The 13,826-nt window shown below is 45.6% G+C and overlaps 2 protein-coding genes across 3 annotated transcripts in view; one reads left to right on the top strand and one right to left on the bottom strand.

Annotated features, from left to right (window-relative positions):
• SIL1 (SIL1 nucleotide exchange factor) overlaps nucleotides 1–7,474 on the top strand; it is a 323,522-nt gene extending 316,048 nt beyond the window's left edge. For both annotated transcript variants that reach the window (XM_051978489.1, XM_051978488.1), the window contains 3 exons: nucleotides 3,862–3,958; nucleotides 4,172–4,336; nucleotides 7,015–7,474. In XM_051978489.1, the coding sequence (XP_051834449.1) occupies nucleotides 3,862–3,958; nucleotides 4,172–4,336; nucleotides 7,015–7,365 (613 nt within the window). In that variant the 3' untranslated portion in view covers nucleotides 7,366–7,474. The remainder of the gene's footprint in view (nucleotides 1–3,861; nucleotides 3,959–4,171; nucleotides 4,337–7,014) is intronic.
• A 4,417-nt stretch (nucleotides 7,475–11,891) lies between these two features.
• CTNNA1 (catenin alpha 1) overlaps nucleotides 11,892–13,826 on the bottom strand; it is a 154,812-nt gene continuing 152,877 nt past the window's right edge. Inside the window, exon 18 of the mRNA XM_051978486.1 lies at nucleotides 11,892–13,265. Coding sequence (XP_051834446.1) covers nucleotides 12,978–13,265 — 288 coding nt within the window. The 3' untranslated portion in view covers nucleotides 11,892–12,977. The remainder of the gene's footprint in view (nucleotides 13,266–13,826) is intronic.

The following is a 13,826-nucleotide window of genomic DNA, read 5'->3' as shown; positions in this document are numbered from 1 at the left end:
TCAAAATCCTTAAATGTCTGAGCAAAATCCAAGCAAACAAAGGCTATTTTGGGGACTTATTATGTATGTACTACAGCAGAAAAATTCTGTTGTCTATATGACTTCCAAGTCCTTTAAACTAAGTATTTTAATGTTGTCATTTTCAGCCTTAGACCTTCCCACGATCATTGCTTTTCCGTTTGCTGTTGAAAAGATGCCTCATTCATAAACACTTCTGTAATTGTGGCAAGAACTAAATAGACTGTGTTGAATTGCATTGGTTTTGTTTGTTCAGGGATCGAGCATGTGCTACAGATTCTCAAGAAACAGAGGACTAGGAAATGCCAACTAAGATCTAGGGAAGCCAGGACAGTTTTTCTTCAGCCTCCAAAAAAAGCTAATTTGAAAGGTGTTCAGCACATCATATTCATGCCATGGAGCAGTTGTGCCAGCAGGATCCCTTTCTCATTGTAAGACACCTAGCACATCTTGTCACCTCTGTGTGCCACCCCAGCAACAACAAACAACTTATTTTTCTAGGTCCTTTAGCCTAGGATAAGTCACACACACAAAAAAGCCCTTGCTGTATATGCTTAAATGAGTTTTGAAATACTTGTAAAAATACTATGCTCCCATTTATTTACTTCTATTTTTTCCCCTTCAGACTACCTAAGGAAATCATTCTTAATGCAGTCGTTGAATTACTCGAGCCAAATAATATTTTTTCTTCTCTTCCCTTTTTTAAAAATCATATTCCTTCCTTTAGTCAGATCTAATTAGCTTTTTTGCTCCATCTTTTTAAATCTTTCTCTAACACCTTAATTACCTTTGTCCTCTGAATTTTTTTTTGCTTAAGAAATTCTTTTTTTGTTTTATTTTTCTTCTAGTAAATTTATTTACTTTTAACATACATTGCTTAATGAATCATATTGGGAGAGAATCAGAACAAAAGGGAAAAAACCATGGGACAGATTAAAAAAACAGAAAAAAGAACTGAACGTAGTATGTGCTGATTTACATTCAGTCTCCATAGTTCTTTTTCTGAATGCAGATGGCATTTTCTGTCCAAAGTCAATAGACTTTACTTTTGGACTTACTGAATTTCTTTTGTGCTGGTTCTGACTGGGACTGAGTAGTCTAGATTTAAAAGGGAGTTCTAAATGGGAAGATGGCAAATCAGCCTCCTTTCCCCTACACATGGCGGGACTGGCTCAGGGATCTCCTCGCTCAGGCCTTTGGGATAAATCAGCTGTGCTGTGGTGGCAGATAATTTTGCACAGCATTTGGGATCGGGCCTGCCCTCCCTTTCCCCTTCTTTGTGTAGAGGGCAGTTGCCCCCTCCTTCCGGCGGTCTGCTTAGAAGGTTTCATCTTTCCACTTGCGGACCCGCATGGACAGGCCGGCCTTTTGTGTGTGTTGAATCACCATCAGCCCAACCTGGCAGTGTAGGGGAGGAGTGAAAGGCAGAGGAGGGGGCCTGGGATTATCAAGTACAAGTGGGGATAGCCCTGCTCTGGAGGGGCTTCAGTTCTGTTCAGGTAGATAAGTCTGAATAGGCTGCTGAGTGTGTGCTGGGGCCGCACATGGGCACACAGACATGGAGGGAATCACCACTGCAGGGACCAGGAAAGGCTGTGGATAAGAGGGGACATCTGAGCCTGCACCAAGTGGGTGATTCCTTCCTGGCATGTGCAAAGGCAGCCCAGGTCTGAGCCAGACTGCAGAAACTATGGAGAGGGGCGGGGCTTCATGAAGGCAAGCACATAGAAACCCCTGGGGGCGACGGGAGGGGACTGTCTGTGGCCACCCAGGGATCCACCCTTAATCCTATGTGCTGTGAGGAGAGGTGAGCAGGGAGCTAGCAGGTCTGGAATTAGTGAAGGGAAACTGGAGCCAGGTTGTAAAGAGCATTCAGTGGCAGGGGAATTTTATTCTAGAGGGAAAGCAGAGCCACGAGTGTTTTCTAGTAATGAAGTGACCCGTTAGGCTTGTGATGGAGGGCCAAACAAGGATTAGGAGGACTTGGTGACATCTAGTTGTCACTAGGCCTCCTGTGGAGGGGGCAATCTTGGGGGACCTGCGAATTCCTGTCCTCACCCACTGCCGACAGATTGTGTGGCTTCAAGCCAGTCATTGTCTATCTCAGAGCTTTCCAACAGATGAGTAAATGTATCCCTACTTCACATTTTGAGGGGTACGTTTGGTAAGCCTTAAAACACAATGTTGCATTTCCTAAGTTTGTTTTATGATCCTGTATACACATAAATAATTATGTGACAAGACTGTGGGGTGTATTGGAGGAAAAGTAAAAACAAAGTGCTTTGGGAATCCAGGAGGAGAAATCATTCTAAATTAGAGGTGGGGTTCTTTCATGATAAACAGGATTTGAGGTGTCGAGGAAGGGCATTCTGGATTGTGAAATCAGTCTGGGCAGAGGCTCCCAGTGGGAAACCATTCCATAGGCCAGAGAAATCACAGGTCTTTTACGACTCCTCCTCCCTCTCTCCCTCCCATTATTCTCTGGCTGGCCCACAGATATCTGTAAGGTATTTTATAATTTTCAAAGTGTTTTTCCATATTGTTTCCTTTTATTCTCAAACAGAATTCTATGAAAGTATTTTGGAGAATCTTTTTTGTCAATGTTCTTACAGTGAAGATCCAAAGATCCCTGTGTGTGTTGTGACAGTAGGACTCCCCAAATTGTAGCTGAGGGCTTAGGTTCCTAATCTTTCCTATCCCTACCAACCAGAAAATCCCCCCTTTCTCCCTTTCTGTTCTCTGAGCCTATTTTCAAGGTGGGCCACAACAATTTCCTTTCTCTAAGAACTCCCATCTTCTGCCCTGAATCTTATTCTTAGCAGATTTATAGGCCAGGACAGAGAGCCTCATCGCTGTCTATTAAAGAGACTTCCCTCTGCCTCTCTGTTCCAAAGGACAATAAATGATGAGGCTTCTTGGTGGCATTTCAAAGGCCTGATGTGCTCCTTCTTTGGAAAACCATGTTTGATGTCTGTGTAAATCACTCAGCCTGGCTGCTCTCCTTTCCCAGGCCTGACTTGTGTTGGGTGAACATTTGTCAGGCACAGGGTGGCTAGGAGGGCCCTAATTAGCTCTTGTGGTGATCAAGCCCATGCCTTTTTGATTCATTAGATAGAGGGAAGCTGGTAGATCCCAGCACATCCAGGCCACAGCCTCTTCAGACTTTGCCCCACAAGTTACAGGGCCTCCCTTCTCAAATTGCCTTCTGTCTAACCGCTTTGTCTCTATCTGTATTTATTCATTCCATATTTATTCTGTGTCATATGTATATTTGTAATTTAACTACATGTACATTATAATATATACGTTAAAGTATATGCTTCAGTTTTGAGTTGAGATTCTTTTGCTCTTTATGTGCCCCTAGGATCTCACGGTGCAGTAAAGGGCTGAAACTCTTGAGTTCATGCACTGAGGTTGGGACAAGCAAGCACTTAAGGCTAATTACCAATTAGACAGTACTCTATTAGCATTTGCTTGGAGAAAGAATGGCCCTGCTCACTCCTCTGTGCTGGCTTGATCTGTGGGTGTATACAGAGATTTGTAGGAGGAATTAGAGGTGGAGTAAGACAAGCCAGAGTGACTCTTGACCGGGAGAGGAAGAAAAGAGGTGTGGAGATTCCTGTGTCCGTTCCTCTGACTTCGACAAAGAATAAAGACCAAGGGCTTTTGCTTATCCTGAGTCTGGCTGATTTTAAAGTATCTAGGGTGTTAACTCGGTCTTCACACAGTGTCGGGCAAATACTAGCTGTCCAATTAATGCGTGTTGCTGAATCGATTAGATGGGAGGGCTGCTCTGGGAACAGATGAAGAACTGTCACCCTTTCCTCCATTCTCCATTTACAGTAATCCCAAAGTCCAGGTCGAGGCCATTGAAGGTGGTGCTCTCCAGAAGCTGCTGGTCGTCTTGGCAACTGACCATCCTTTGGCTGTGAAGAAGAAGGTACCTCATCTCTCTCCCCATCTAGCTTTGTCCTCAGCCCCAGAATGCATGAGGAGAAGGGTTGGCATTGGGGAGCAGCATCTGCTCCGGAAGTGGGGGGGTGGGGAGGAGGAACCAGGGGGGCGGACCTGCCCAGTCCCCTGGGGAGCTCTGCCCCTGAGTCTCCCATCTACCGTCCCGACACGGCCTCATAGGTGCCCTCTTGTCTGGCAGGTCCTGTTCGCTCTGTCTTCCCTCCTTCGGCACTTTCCCTACGCGCAGCAGCAGTTCCTGAAGCTGGGAGGCTTGCACGTCCTCAGGAGCTTGGTCCATGAGAAAGGCATGGAGGTGCTAGCTGTGCGTGTGGTCACCCTGCTCTATGACTTGGTCACTGAAAAGGCAAGTGTTGGCCCGGTCCTCCTCCACCCCAGCTTGCATCTCTGAGGCGACATGAGCTAGGGGAAGCCCAGGATGTGGGGTGGTTTGGAGTCTCTTATTTACTGTGGGAGCTTGTCTCCCTTTTCTGGACCTTGGTTTCTTTATAAGCGCGCCTATACAAGGTGCTTTATGATTTGCAAAGTGTATTATGTAGATTATCTTGTTTGCTTCTCACTACTTTGGAGAGCAGGGTGCTGTTCCCATCCCATTTTACAGGTGAAGTACTGAGACAGATGGAGTTCCTGCACTTGCCCAGGGTCTCATGGTTAGTTAAGTATCTAGGGCCACATTTGAACTCAGTTCTTCTTGACTCCAAGCCTGCACTCTCTTTTGCCAGCCACCTTGTCTCTTTATTTTAACAATGAAGAATTGAGATTAGATGATCTCTAAGGCCTCTCCCAAACATCCCTCCTGTGATCTGATGCTTAGAATCAGCCTCTCGTGTCTTGCTTTGTTTGAAAGGGAGTGCAAAGCTGAAGACATCTGGAAAAATGATTGGTTGGTTTTACGAGATCAGTTTTGAATTCCTTGAGGAGACAGGGATGCTGTCCCATGTCAGGAGTCCCTCAGGGAGATGCAAGGACTCTAGACTTAGCCAAAGGGTTTTAGCTGCTGGAAGTGTTTTCTTATAACCTTCATTAGGTGAGTAGCTGGAAAATTAGGGCAGTCAACTTTTGGGGATTGATCTCTTTTTTTAATGGTCCTAAGGGCTACACGGGGCTAAATGAATCAGTGCTTGAAGGGAGGGAGGTACCAATCAGCCCCCCTACATATTCCTTGTACTTAGCACCATGCTTGTTAATGGATTTGCAGAGTGGTAAGATGGGCCTTCTCTGTCCTGTGTCCCCAGATTCCCGGCCACTTCAGGAACTCCTTCCTTTGTCCTTGGATGCTCAGCCATCCTTCCCTCCCCTTCAACATTCCTCACCCTATTTTCCTTCTTGGGTCTCTGTTGTCTTCCCCTACAGGAGGGGACTTAACAGTGCTCCGTGCCTGCTCCATTGAGGCCTGAGGAGGCTATTTAGGATGGGTTTATGGAAAGAAAGAACTGAAGAATACACATTTGAGGAATATCTGATTCCTCTGCTGGGCACTGCTAAATTGAACTCGGCTTGATGCTTTCTGTTCCAGGGGCTGGGGGAATTTGACTACAGTCTGTGAGCCAGGGCTGCCCAGACCCCAGAGAGCTGGGTTTCTCACCAACTCTGTGATGTTGGGCCTGTTATTTAGCTTCTCTGGTGGGACTTGGGACTTCTAAATTCTATCTCCACTCCAGATCTCTGACTTGATGAGCCTGTAATATATCTGAGTAAATTATAGAGTTAGAAGTGATAATCAGAGCAGGTTGGAGACCCAGGCTTTGGATGTGATTTTTAATTTGTTGTTTTAAAGCCCCAAAATATATTAATATATGACAGTGAAGGGCCTGTGGATCAGAACTTGTAAGGGTCAGGGGAGGAACCCCACATAGTATAAGAGGAAGTTAAGAGGCTTTGATGCCTGAGGCACCTGGATGTGATCTCTGCAGTCAGCACTGACCGCCTCTGAGTGGAAGCTCTGGTCCCATACATCATCAGCGGGATTGGCTGTGTATGTGACCCCATAGACCCTATCTATATAAGCAGTGGGCACCAGGAAGTAAGTGGAGTTCTACAGGAGTTCATTAGGAGTAATAGGCGTCAGTAAGCATGCAGGATGGATCTCAGTAAATAAAGACCTGAGCTCCCAAGTGGCTGTGTCTGAGCACTCTGTTGGAGAGAACCCCTGCTCAAAGAACGGTGGCCAGAAATCTCTACGGACCCGTGATTGGGCAAGATTTCTGAAGGCCTGGGACTAGGCAAGACTGCCATCAGTAACCGCTGGGTGGGAGGTTACAAGAACTCAAGCTGTCTGAAGAATGGACACAGTTCTCTTAGGGCTCTCTCAGGAAGGGTCCACCCCCTAACACTCTCCATTCAAGTCAGGCCCTCAATTGGTTCTCAAGTCAGAGACAAAAGAATATCGCTGCACCTCAGAGACCCCATCCCACCTCCCTTTCCCCCGTCAGTGAGGATGGAACCTCCTGGCTTCCCCTTCCTCGTCCTTCCCCCTGACTTTTCCTGGCCCCTTCTCCCTGCCTGGTAGAATTGCTCTCAACGGAAACTGGAGAAACTATAATCTTCCATAATAGCAAACAGACATGTGGTGTTTCAATCTAATTAATAAAGTGTGTACATAGTCATTATCCCAGGAGGTGCCATCTGCGCCCAGGGTTCTAAAAGGCACCCCTCCATCCCCCCTGCTCTGTAGCTTCCCCCCGCCCCAGCTCCCCTGGGCCAAGGGCAGAGCCCGCCTGGGCCGGGCGAGAGTGCACTGCCCAGCTCGGCTTCTGCGTGGAGCGTGCTCAGGGAATGACATCGGTGTCGGTCTTCATTGCTGGACAGATCGCCCAGGGCAAAAGGCAGTCAGCGGGGGCAGCATCTCTGTACGAGATGGGGGGCACATACTATTTAAAAAGTGATAGCGTTCAGATTCACAATCCGGCCTCTGGTTTACCAGCGGACTCCTAACTCTTTCCCCATTTCCTGCCCTCCGGCCATGTCGTCCCGACCTTGGCCCTGACCTTGGCCCTGACCGTGCTTTTCTGCCCCCCCCCCCAGATGTTGGTAGAGAACGCTGAGCAGGACCAGAGCCCTCCAGAAGAGAAGGTCCAGCAGTACCGCCAGGTGGAGCTCCTGCCGGGCCTTCAGGAGCAGGGCTGGTGCGGCATCGTGGCCGGGCTGCTGGGGCTGCCGGAGCACGACATGCGGGAGAAGGTGCTGCGGACGCTGGGCGCCCTGCTCGCCCCGTGTCGGGAGCGCTACCGCCGAGACGCCCTCCTCAGCAGCACGCTACGGGGCTTACGGGACGAGTACCAGGAGCTGGCTGCCCTGGAGCTCCAGGACGGGGAGGAGAACGGCTACTTCCAGGAGATGCTGGGCACCATCAACGGCTTCATCCAGGAACTCTGATGAGGTCCACCGTCGGGGCAGCACCAGGCCTCAAAGGAACTTCCCACACCGACACTGAGGTGTCTTGCTGACCCTGTGTTTTGGCCATTAAATGGAGGCGTTGAGAGTTTGCTATTTGTCTTTTTAATCTTCTTGACAGTTCCGATCTGGGGATCATCCCATGGTAGAGGAATAGCTGCACCCAAGTGTATGGAATAGAAATTCACAGAATTATTCAGGAGCCAAGTGGCCGGGCTGGGATGGATGAGGGAAAAAATCAATCAGTGGGGCCTTATTTACAGTGTTGCTAAATCAGGGTAAGCCAGGGGTTCAGAAGTTGGGATCCCCCAAGGGGTTTGTGGACAAATTTTTAAGGCTGTCAGTGATATTGAAAGGAAAAAACATTCTGAGAAAATCGATTTCCTTTGTAATTATTTTGTGCATTTAGAAACATTATTTTGAGATCTCCATGTATTTCCTCAGACTGTCCAAAGTTCCAGGACATGTAGAATGTGAATGTCCCCTGACCTGAATCCAAACCCTTTTCAACCCTTGTTTTTCAGTTCTGTAAACAACCATCACTATATCTGTGGCACTTAAAAGGTTTCAAAGAAACTTTCACAATGACCCTATAAGACCTAGATCTTGCTATTATTAGCACATTTTACCGATAAGAAGATTGAAGTTCAGAGATTATATGATCTTAAGAATTCAAAGTTAGATGTTAAATGACTTGGATGTGGTCAACGGGCAAGATTTGGATTACGTTTGTACTCTTTCTGAGGAATGGTGAATGTGGATGACTTTTGCAAATCTTAAATTCAGTATATAACTTGGCTGTTGCTAATCATATTTGGTCCTCCTCATAGTCTCCAAGGAGTCCAGGAGAGCGATGATAGCTCCAGTTTACAGCTTTAATCATGAAGCCACAGAGCTGAGCCCCAGCAATAAGCAAAGGGGTCACCATGTGGGACAGACACATTTTTTTTTCATACTGGAGTTTTTGTGGCCAGTGTTTGGCTTTATGTGGTGGTCCTTCTGTTATGAAAGACCAATGACATCATAAATGAGGGATGTCTTGAGTATTCTGGTCAAGGAAGGGGCTGGAGGGGAGAGCTGCATCAGACTTTCTGAGAACTTGTACCTTTCTTCCTGATTTCAGCTGATGTCATTTCCTCTATCCATCAGATGATTTTCAGGCAGTCCTGGGACCTTTGATGACCGATAAGAGAGGTCCTATCTGAGGTTGGGGAGAAATGAAGGTCCAGGGCTCTTGTGTGGTCCCAGTTACCTCTCCCTCCATGCCTAATAAGGAGAGACTATGCATGGCAGCTGGGAGCCCGCATCCTCGTTGCTATGGCAACTCTGGCTTTAGGGTTTCCCAATTTGGATTCCTATATGTTTGTTTTTCCACCTTTCCCAATGCACCAGCCGGACTGGGCTGGCTCCCTTTCTTCCTTTCCAAAGAAAACATGTGAAAACTTAAATCTTGATGAGGACTGGCTCCTTGGGTTCAGGGATTAAATTTGAGGCCCATTGGGAAAGAGATATGGGAAATAGATTATGCTCAGGTAACTTGATTGTTATTTTAGATCCAGATCTCTTTGCTTGACCCCTCCCAAAGCTCCAGCTTATTTTCGGGATTGGGCAAGGCTTGAAAAGTACTTGGAATAGGCTTTTCTAGGCTCCCCACCTTTCCCCCAGTAGGGAGGGCAGAATTATGGTCCTGGGTGGGTTCCATACTTACCCTGCTCAGAGCAGAAATGGGAATTGATCGCAGCTGGCTGAGCTTGGGACCTTTTCTCTGTGAGGATCTCCCTCTTTGCAATATTTCTGTCCCCATGATCTCAGCCCCTTCTAATCCTTACCAACCAGGGCATGAGAAGATTAGGGGTAGCAGAATGATAAGATGTGGCCCAGCACCCAGCACAACAGAAGTATAACTTGCCCGGACCCACCTCCCAGGGTCCCAGAAGGAAAGTTAGGAGGAGAGGGCGGGCAAGGTTGGGGCAGGGCCGTTTCCTGGGCACCGTGCCCCGACCTTTGATCCTTGAGGTCAGAAAGGATAGGTCCTGTCCCGAGATCAGCTACGTTCAGGGCCTAGTTTCTCCCTAGTCTGCTATTTCCTCCCTAGGAAGAGGCACCGCTGCAAAGAGCCGGACCTGGACGCTGGGCTTCGTGGGGCCTGTCACACTCCCCCCCTTGCAGTATGGGGCTGGGTGCCAGGACATGTTCACATTTTTGATTGCGATTGGGCTGAGACATTCCCAGAGATAGGAAAATGGAGATACCCAACCCCCGAGATGTGGCTGTTGGTCTGTACAGTCCAGGCTAGAACTGAGGATCATCCATTAGTAAATGCTTCTCGACTTCCTCTTGTGTTAGTTAAGCCACTCCAGCATTCACCGAGCGCCTTCCCATCCCCATTCCTCGCAGAGAACATGGTCGCCGACCGCGAAGAGCTGCCATTCTGGTAACAAACGGAGGCTTGTCTGTCGTATGTTGTGGGCTGGGCTCCCGGCCTGCTTTCCATGAATGGAACTGGCTTCTTTTCCTCCCCAGGTCTTTATTTTCAGCGTGTTAATTGTCACTGTAATGTAGTGTGATGATCATGGATGCAGGTGACAAGGTACATACAGACTGCTACTGTGGGGGCTCAATTTCCTGAATAAGAATTGAGGGAATGAGGTTAATTGGGGGTGGCTTTTATTGTTCCTTACAGCCTGAGGCCCGAGAGCTAGACAGATTAGAATGGTTTTTCCTACTGCCCAAATGCTGCCAGTAATCAGAGAACAGATTACACTGCAGATATGGATCTTATCTCTCTTCTTCCCTAGGAGTCAGGGATGAAAAAAGACTTGTGGATACAACATGGTAAGTGTGATCAGCCTGTTTGGAACAGTGGTTAGGGTGATTTGGGGTTATACTGAGGCAAGTTTTTAAAAGACAGGAGTTAAGACTTAATCTGACTGGGCCTGGGAGTGAGTGAAGCTGCTATGAGTGTGTTGGAAATATTCCTCCATTCTTTGCATTTCACAGGGAAAGAGATTTGGCCATTAGGCCATAGCAATAATCCAGAACTAAGACAAGGCAGAGAAAATGAAGGGTTTTAAAAAAAAAAAAAAATTAGTTTTTCAAGGAGGAAATGGTAAGATCTGCAGACTGACAATGGAGATAGAAGAAAAAAAGTCAAAGGTGATTTTTGAGAATACAACAATGCTGTGTATTATGAGAAGAAATTCTGGTGGATTAAATTTGGGGCCAGGTTGTTGTGCTTGAGAAATGAAGGGATGACATGGGAGCTTGAGATCTCCCTGAGGGAAAAATGATTTATTTCTGAGAGGCAAGGTGCAACTTAATGGGCAAGAATTTCCAGACCTAGGAACAATGGATCATCCAGGACCTTGGCAGCTAAATATTTTTAAATTTTGTTTGGGGAGTCCTCTGTGTTTTCCTCTTATTTAAAAGCTCTTCATTTATTTTATTTAATATTCTCCAACAAGAAAGGGGAATGGGGGAAAAGAGAGAACAAGGGAAATGAACACTTTAGATACCTGGTTGGAGGGTTCACTGAAGGGCTACTGGAAAACTTTGAAACCAGAGGCAGAAGCTCTCCCTGCAGATTGTATTGCTGCCCATTCCCAATTAGAGCTGAAGAAAGGAAGTGCCTTACAAGCTACAATGGATGCTCTACTTTCTGCAACAGATGTTGTAAATCGAGTCTTTTTAAATGTACAAGAGAGCTGGCTTTTTTCTTAATAAAAAATCCTATTGTGGATCCTTTTATAAAATAAATCATTACTCCTTAACAATGTGTTGTATAAGTGTATTTTTTTTTTCTTTAGCCCTCTATAGAGAGCTGCTCACAATACAATTCTCATCTGTCTATTGCAAATCAGCTCATTTTACAGCTGTGAAAAGGGAGTTCCCCCCCACAAATATATTTATCGTTATAAACAGAAAGAGCTGGGGGTTTGAACTTGGGTCCATTGGTTTCAAAATCACCTCTCTTTTTTTGTTCTCTCTTCCACCAAGTGACCAAATCTAGCTGAGGCATAATTTTTATAACTCTGTATTGACAATTCATTTTACCTAAGTTGGTTGTTGCCCTTTACTCTTGAAGGGGACCAAAATGACATCACTATATTGGGGTCTAGGTCAGATTAATACCAGGTTGGAATGTTCCACTGCAGAGGTCAAGCACAAATAATTCATATGAACACGGAGTGATAATTCTAAATTAGTGCACCTCCAATTCTAATATATGCTATTAGTTATGTGTGTACATACATCAGGTACTAGATTGTGACTTCCTTGAGGGCAGGGATGGGAATTTCATCTCATTCCCACATGCAAGGATCACTCACCCGAAGGAGGCAAGGTAGGAGAATATAGTTTTTCCTGAGAGACTAGGAGTTAAGAAAAGGGAAAAAATAGAGAGTCTGATATGAAGTGGAGGATTAAGACAGGTAAGTTACGTCATGTAACTGCACTCGATGAAAACGGTTTGAGTTAGGAAGCGGGAGAGAAACTTCGGCCCACTTGGCTAGATTTCATCATGCACTTTATTGGGAAAAGTTGGTGTAAAAAATATTCAAATTCATAAAATTTAAATAAGACAGTAAGATTATACCTTGTAGCTATAGTAATAGCTATAGTAATCACAAATAATGTAAAGTTGAAATTATTGCCTGAACAAACACTATTTTGCAAAGCTTCTTTTATAAGCCCAAGGCAGGAAACACTGCAATTATTAGAAATGAGCACAATGACAAATTTGCATTTGAATACTGGGAGAAAGCTAAAACATGTTACTATTACAGCACCACAACACACTGGCTGGAAAGAGCAATTTTATTAATGTCCTGCAGCAAAGTACATTAGTAATTTGTAACCAAGCATTAAAATTCTCATCCTGTGTCCTAAAGAGAGTAATCAGTTTTCTTCATGATGCATATTTTACTGAATTTCTTACAGATTGTCATTTTGCAGACATACATGAGATAAGATCCCTTACACAGAGGCTATTGCCAACCTCGGTAAACGCTCCTGAGTAGGCAGGCCTAGGTGCTGGTAGTCACCTTTTAGTTTAATAAGAGTCTGTTTATGTGTCCAAACTAGTTTCTTTGAAGACAGCCTTCTCTACAGCAAAATGCACCCACCAAGTGCTCTCTTCTAAATACAAAAGCTGTGAGTTAGAAAGTTGTATAATATGGTATATTTTCTTACCAATTCCCCACTTGAATAGTAAAAGTAACAGTTCCCACCTTTTTGTTCACTGATGAGAACACAACCTCAATCATAATGCAAACCTTCAGTCATGGAGATAGACACATCATGATAGCAATCTCTTTGGTTATGGTTTTTTTCAAGCTTACATTTTTTTTTTTTAATGCTACTACAAAATAATGCTTCTGGAATCTAAAAGCATCCTCCACTGAAATACAAGCTTTCTCATACTGGCATCACATGGTCAAGTTTAAAAAAAAATCTCTATTTCCACAGCATCTAATATCAACATTATATTAAGTAAATACATTTGAATGAACAGGAAATGTCTATGATTCGCAGAAGCCACTTGAAGTCATTAGTTCAGAGGAGACAGTGACGGGGTGTGAGCAGCAGAGGCTCCTCTAGATACTGTCCATGGCCTTGAACTCACTGAGGGCTTGCACAGGATTCACATGCTTCTTCTGAGACGCCCGCTTGATTTTTGTCTGGGTTTCATCCTGCTTTTCTCTCTTCACCAAGGGCTTCTTTTCTGGGGCCTTCATCTTCCAGGACACAGCGGGAAGGTTAAGAGAAGCCATCCCCTGGGACTTCTGGTACTTGGTGGAGGCCACGTAGGAGGCCTTCACCGTCTGTACCACAGCATTCATCAGATTCTTGGCTGCCTGGATCAGGGACATCGCACTGTCCACCTGCGGTCACAGAACAGAATGAGCCACTTAGAGACTGAAGAATGGAAGGGGGTGAATGAAGCACTTGGATCAAATTGAAGGCTCCCTCCCCCCTCAATCTCTGTCCAGAGACCTGTCTACTCTATGTGTAAGGGTGGTTTGGTGATGAAAGGACACCCTGGGATTTCTGGGCTTGTTTTTTAAAACCCTCGATGACCACGATCCAATATAATTGGTTCCTTTTGTACTCCTGTCCCTTTTAGAACACTCTTCTGAGGAGTGTATACATGTTACCAGATTTTCCAAGGGAATCCAAGACCCAAAGTGAAGAAGCTCTGGGCCCCAGAGGAAGCTAAGACAAAGGAGTGCAGTGGGAAGGGGAGATCTCTGTGCAGGTAAGGAATTAAGATTTTGTCCTGTAAGTGTAGATGCAACCAGAGGCAAGTAGGAAGAGAGTATTGCAATGGGGAAAGATAGCAAGCAAAGCTCTTTTGTTTCATGGTGGTTATAGGTCATAGGTACAACAGAGAATACCACTAATATAGTGCTTCTTGGTTAAAATATCACTGGGCACATGAATAT

This window comes from Antechinus flavipes, chromosome 2 (assembly GCF_016432865.1).
Source record: "Antechinus flavipes isolate AdamAnt ecotype Samford, QLD, Australia chromosome 2, AdamAnt_v2, whole genome shotgun sequence".
NCBI lineage: Eukaryota > Metazoa > Chordata > Mammalia > Dasyuromorphia > Dasyuridae > Antechinus > Antechinus flavipes.
The sequence above is the reverse complement of the archived record's forward strand: the minus strand, read 5'-3'. Positions and strand labels throughout refer to the sequence as shown.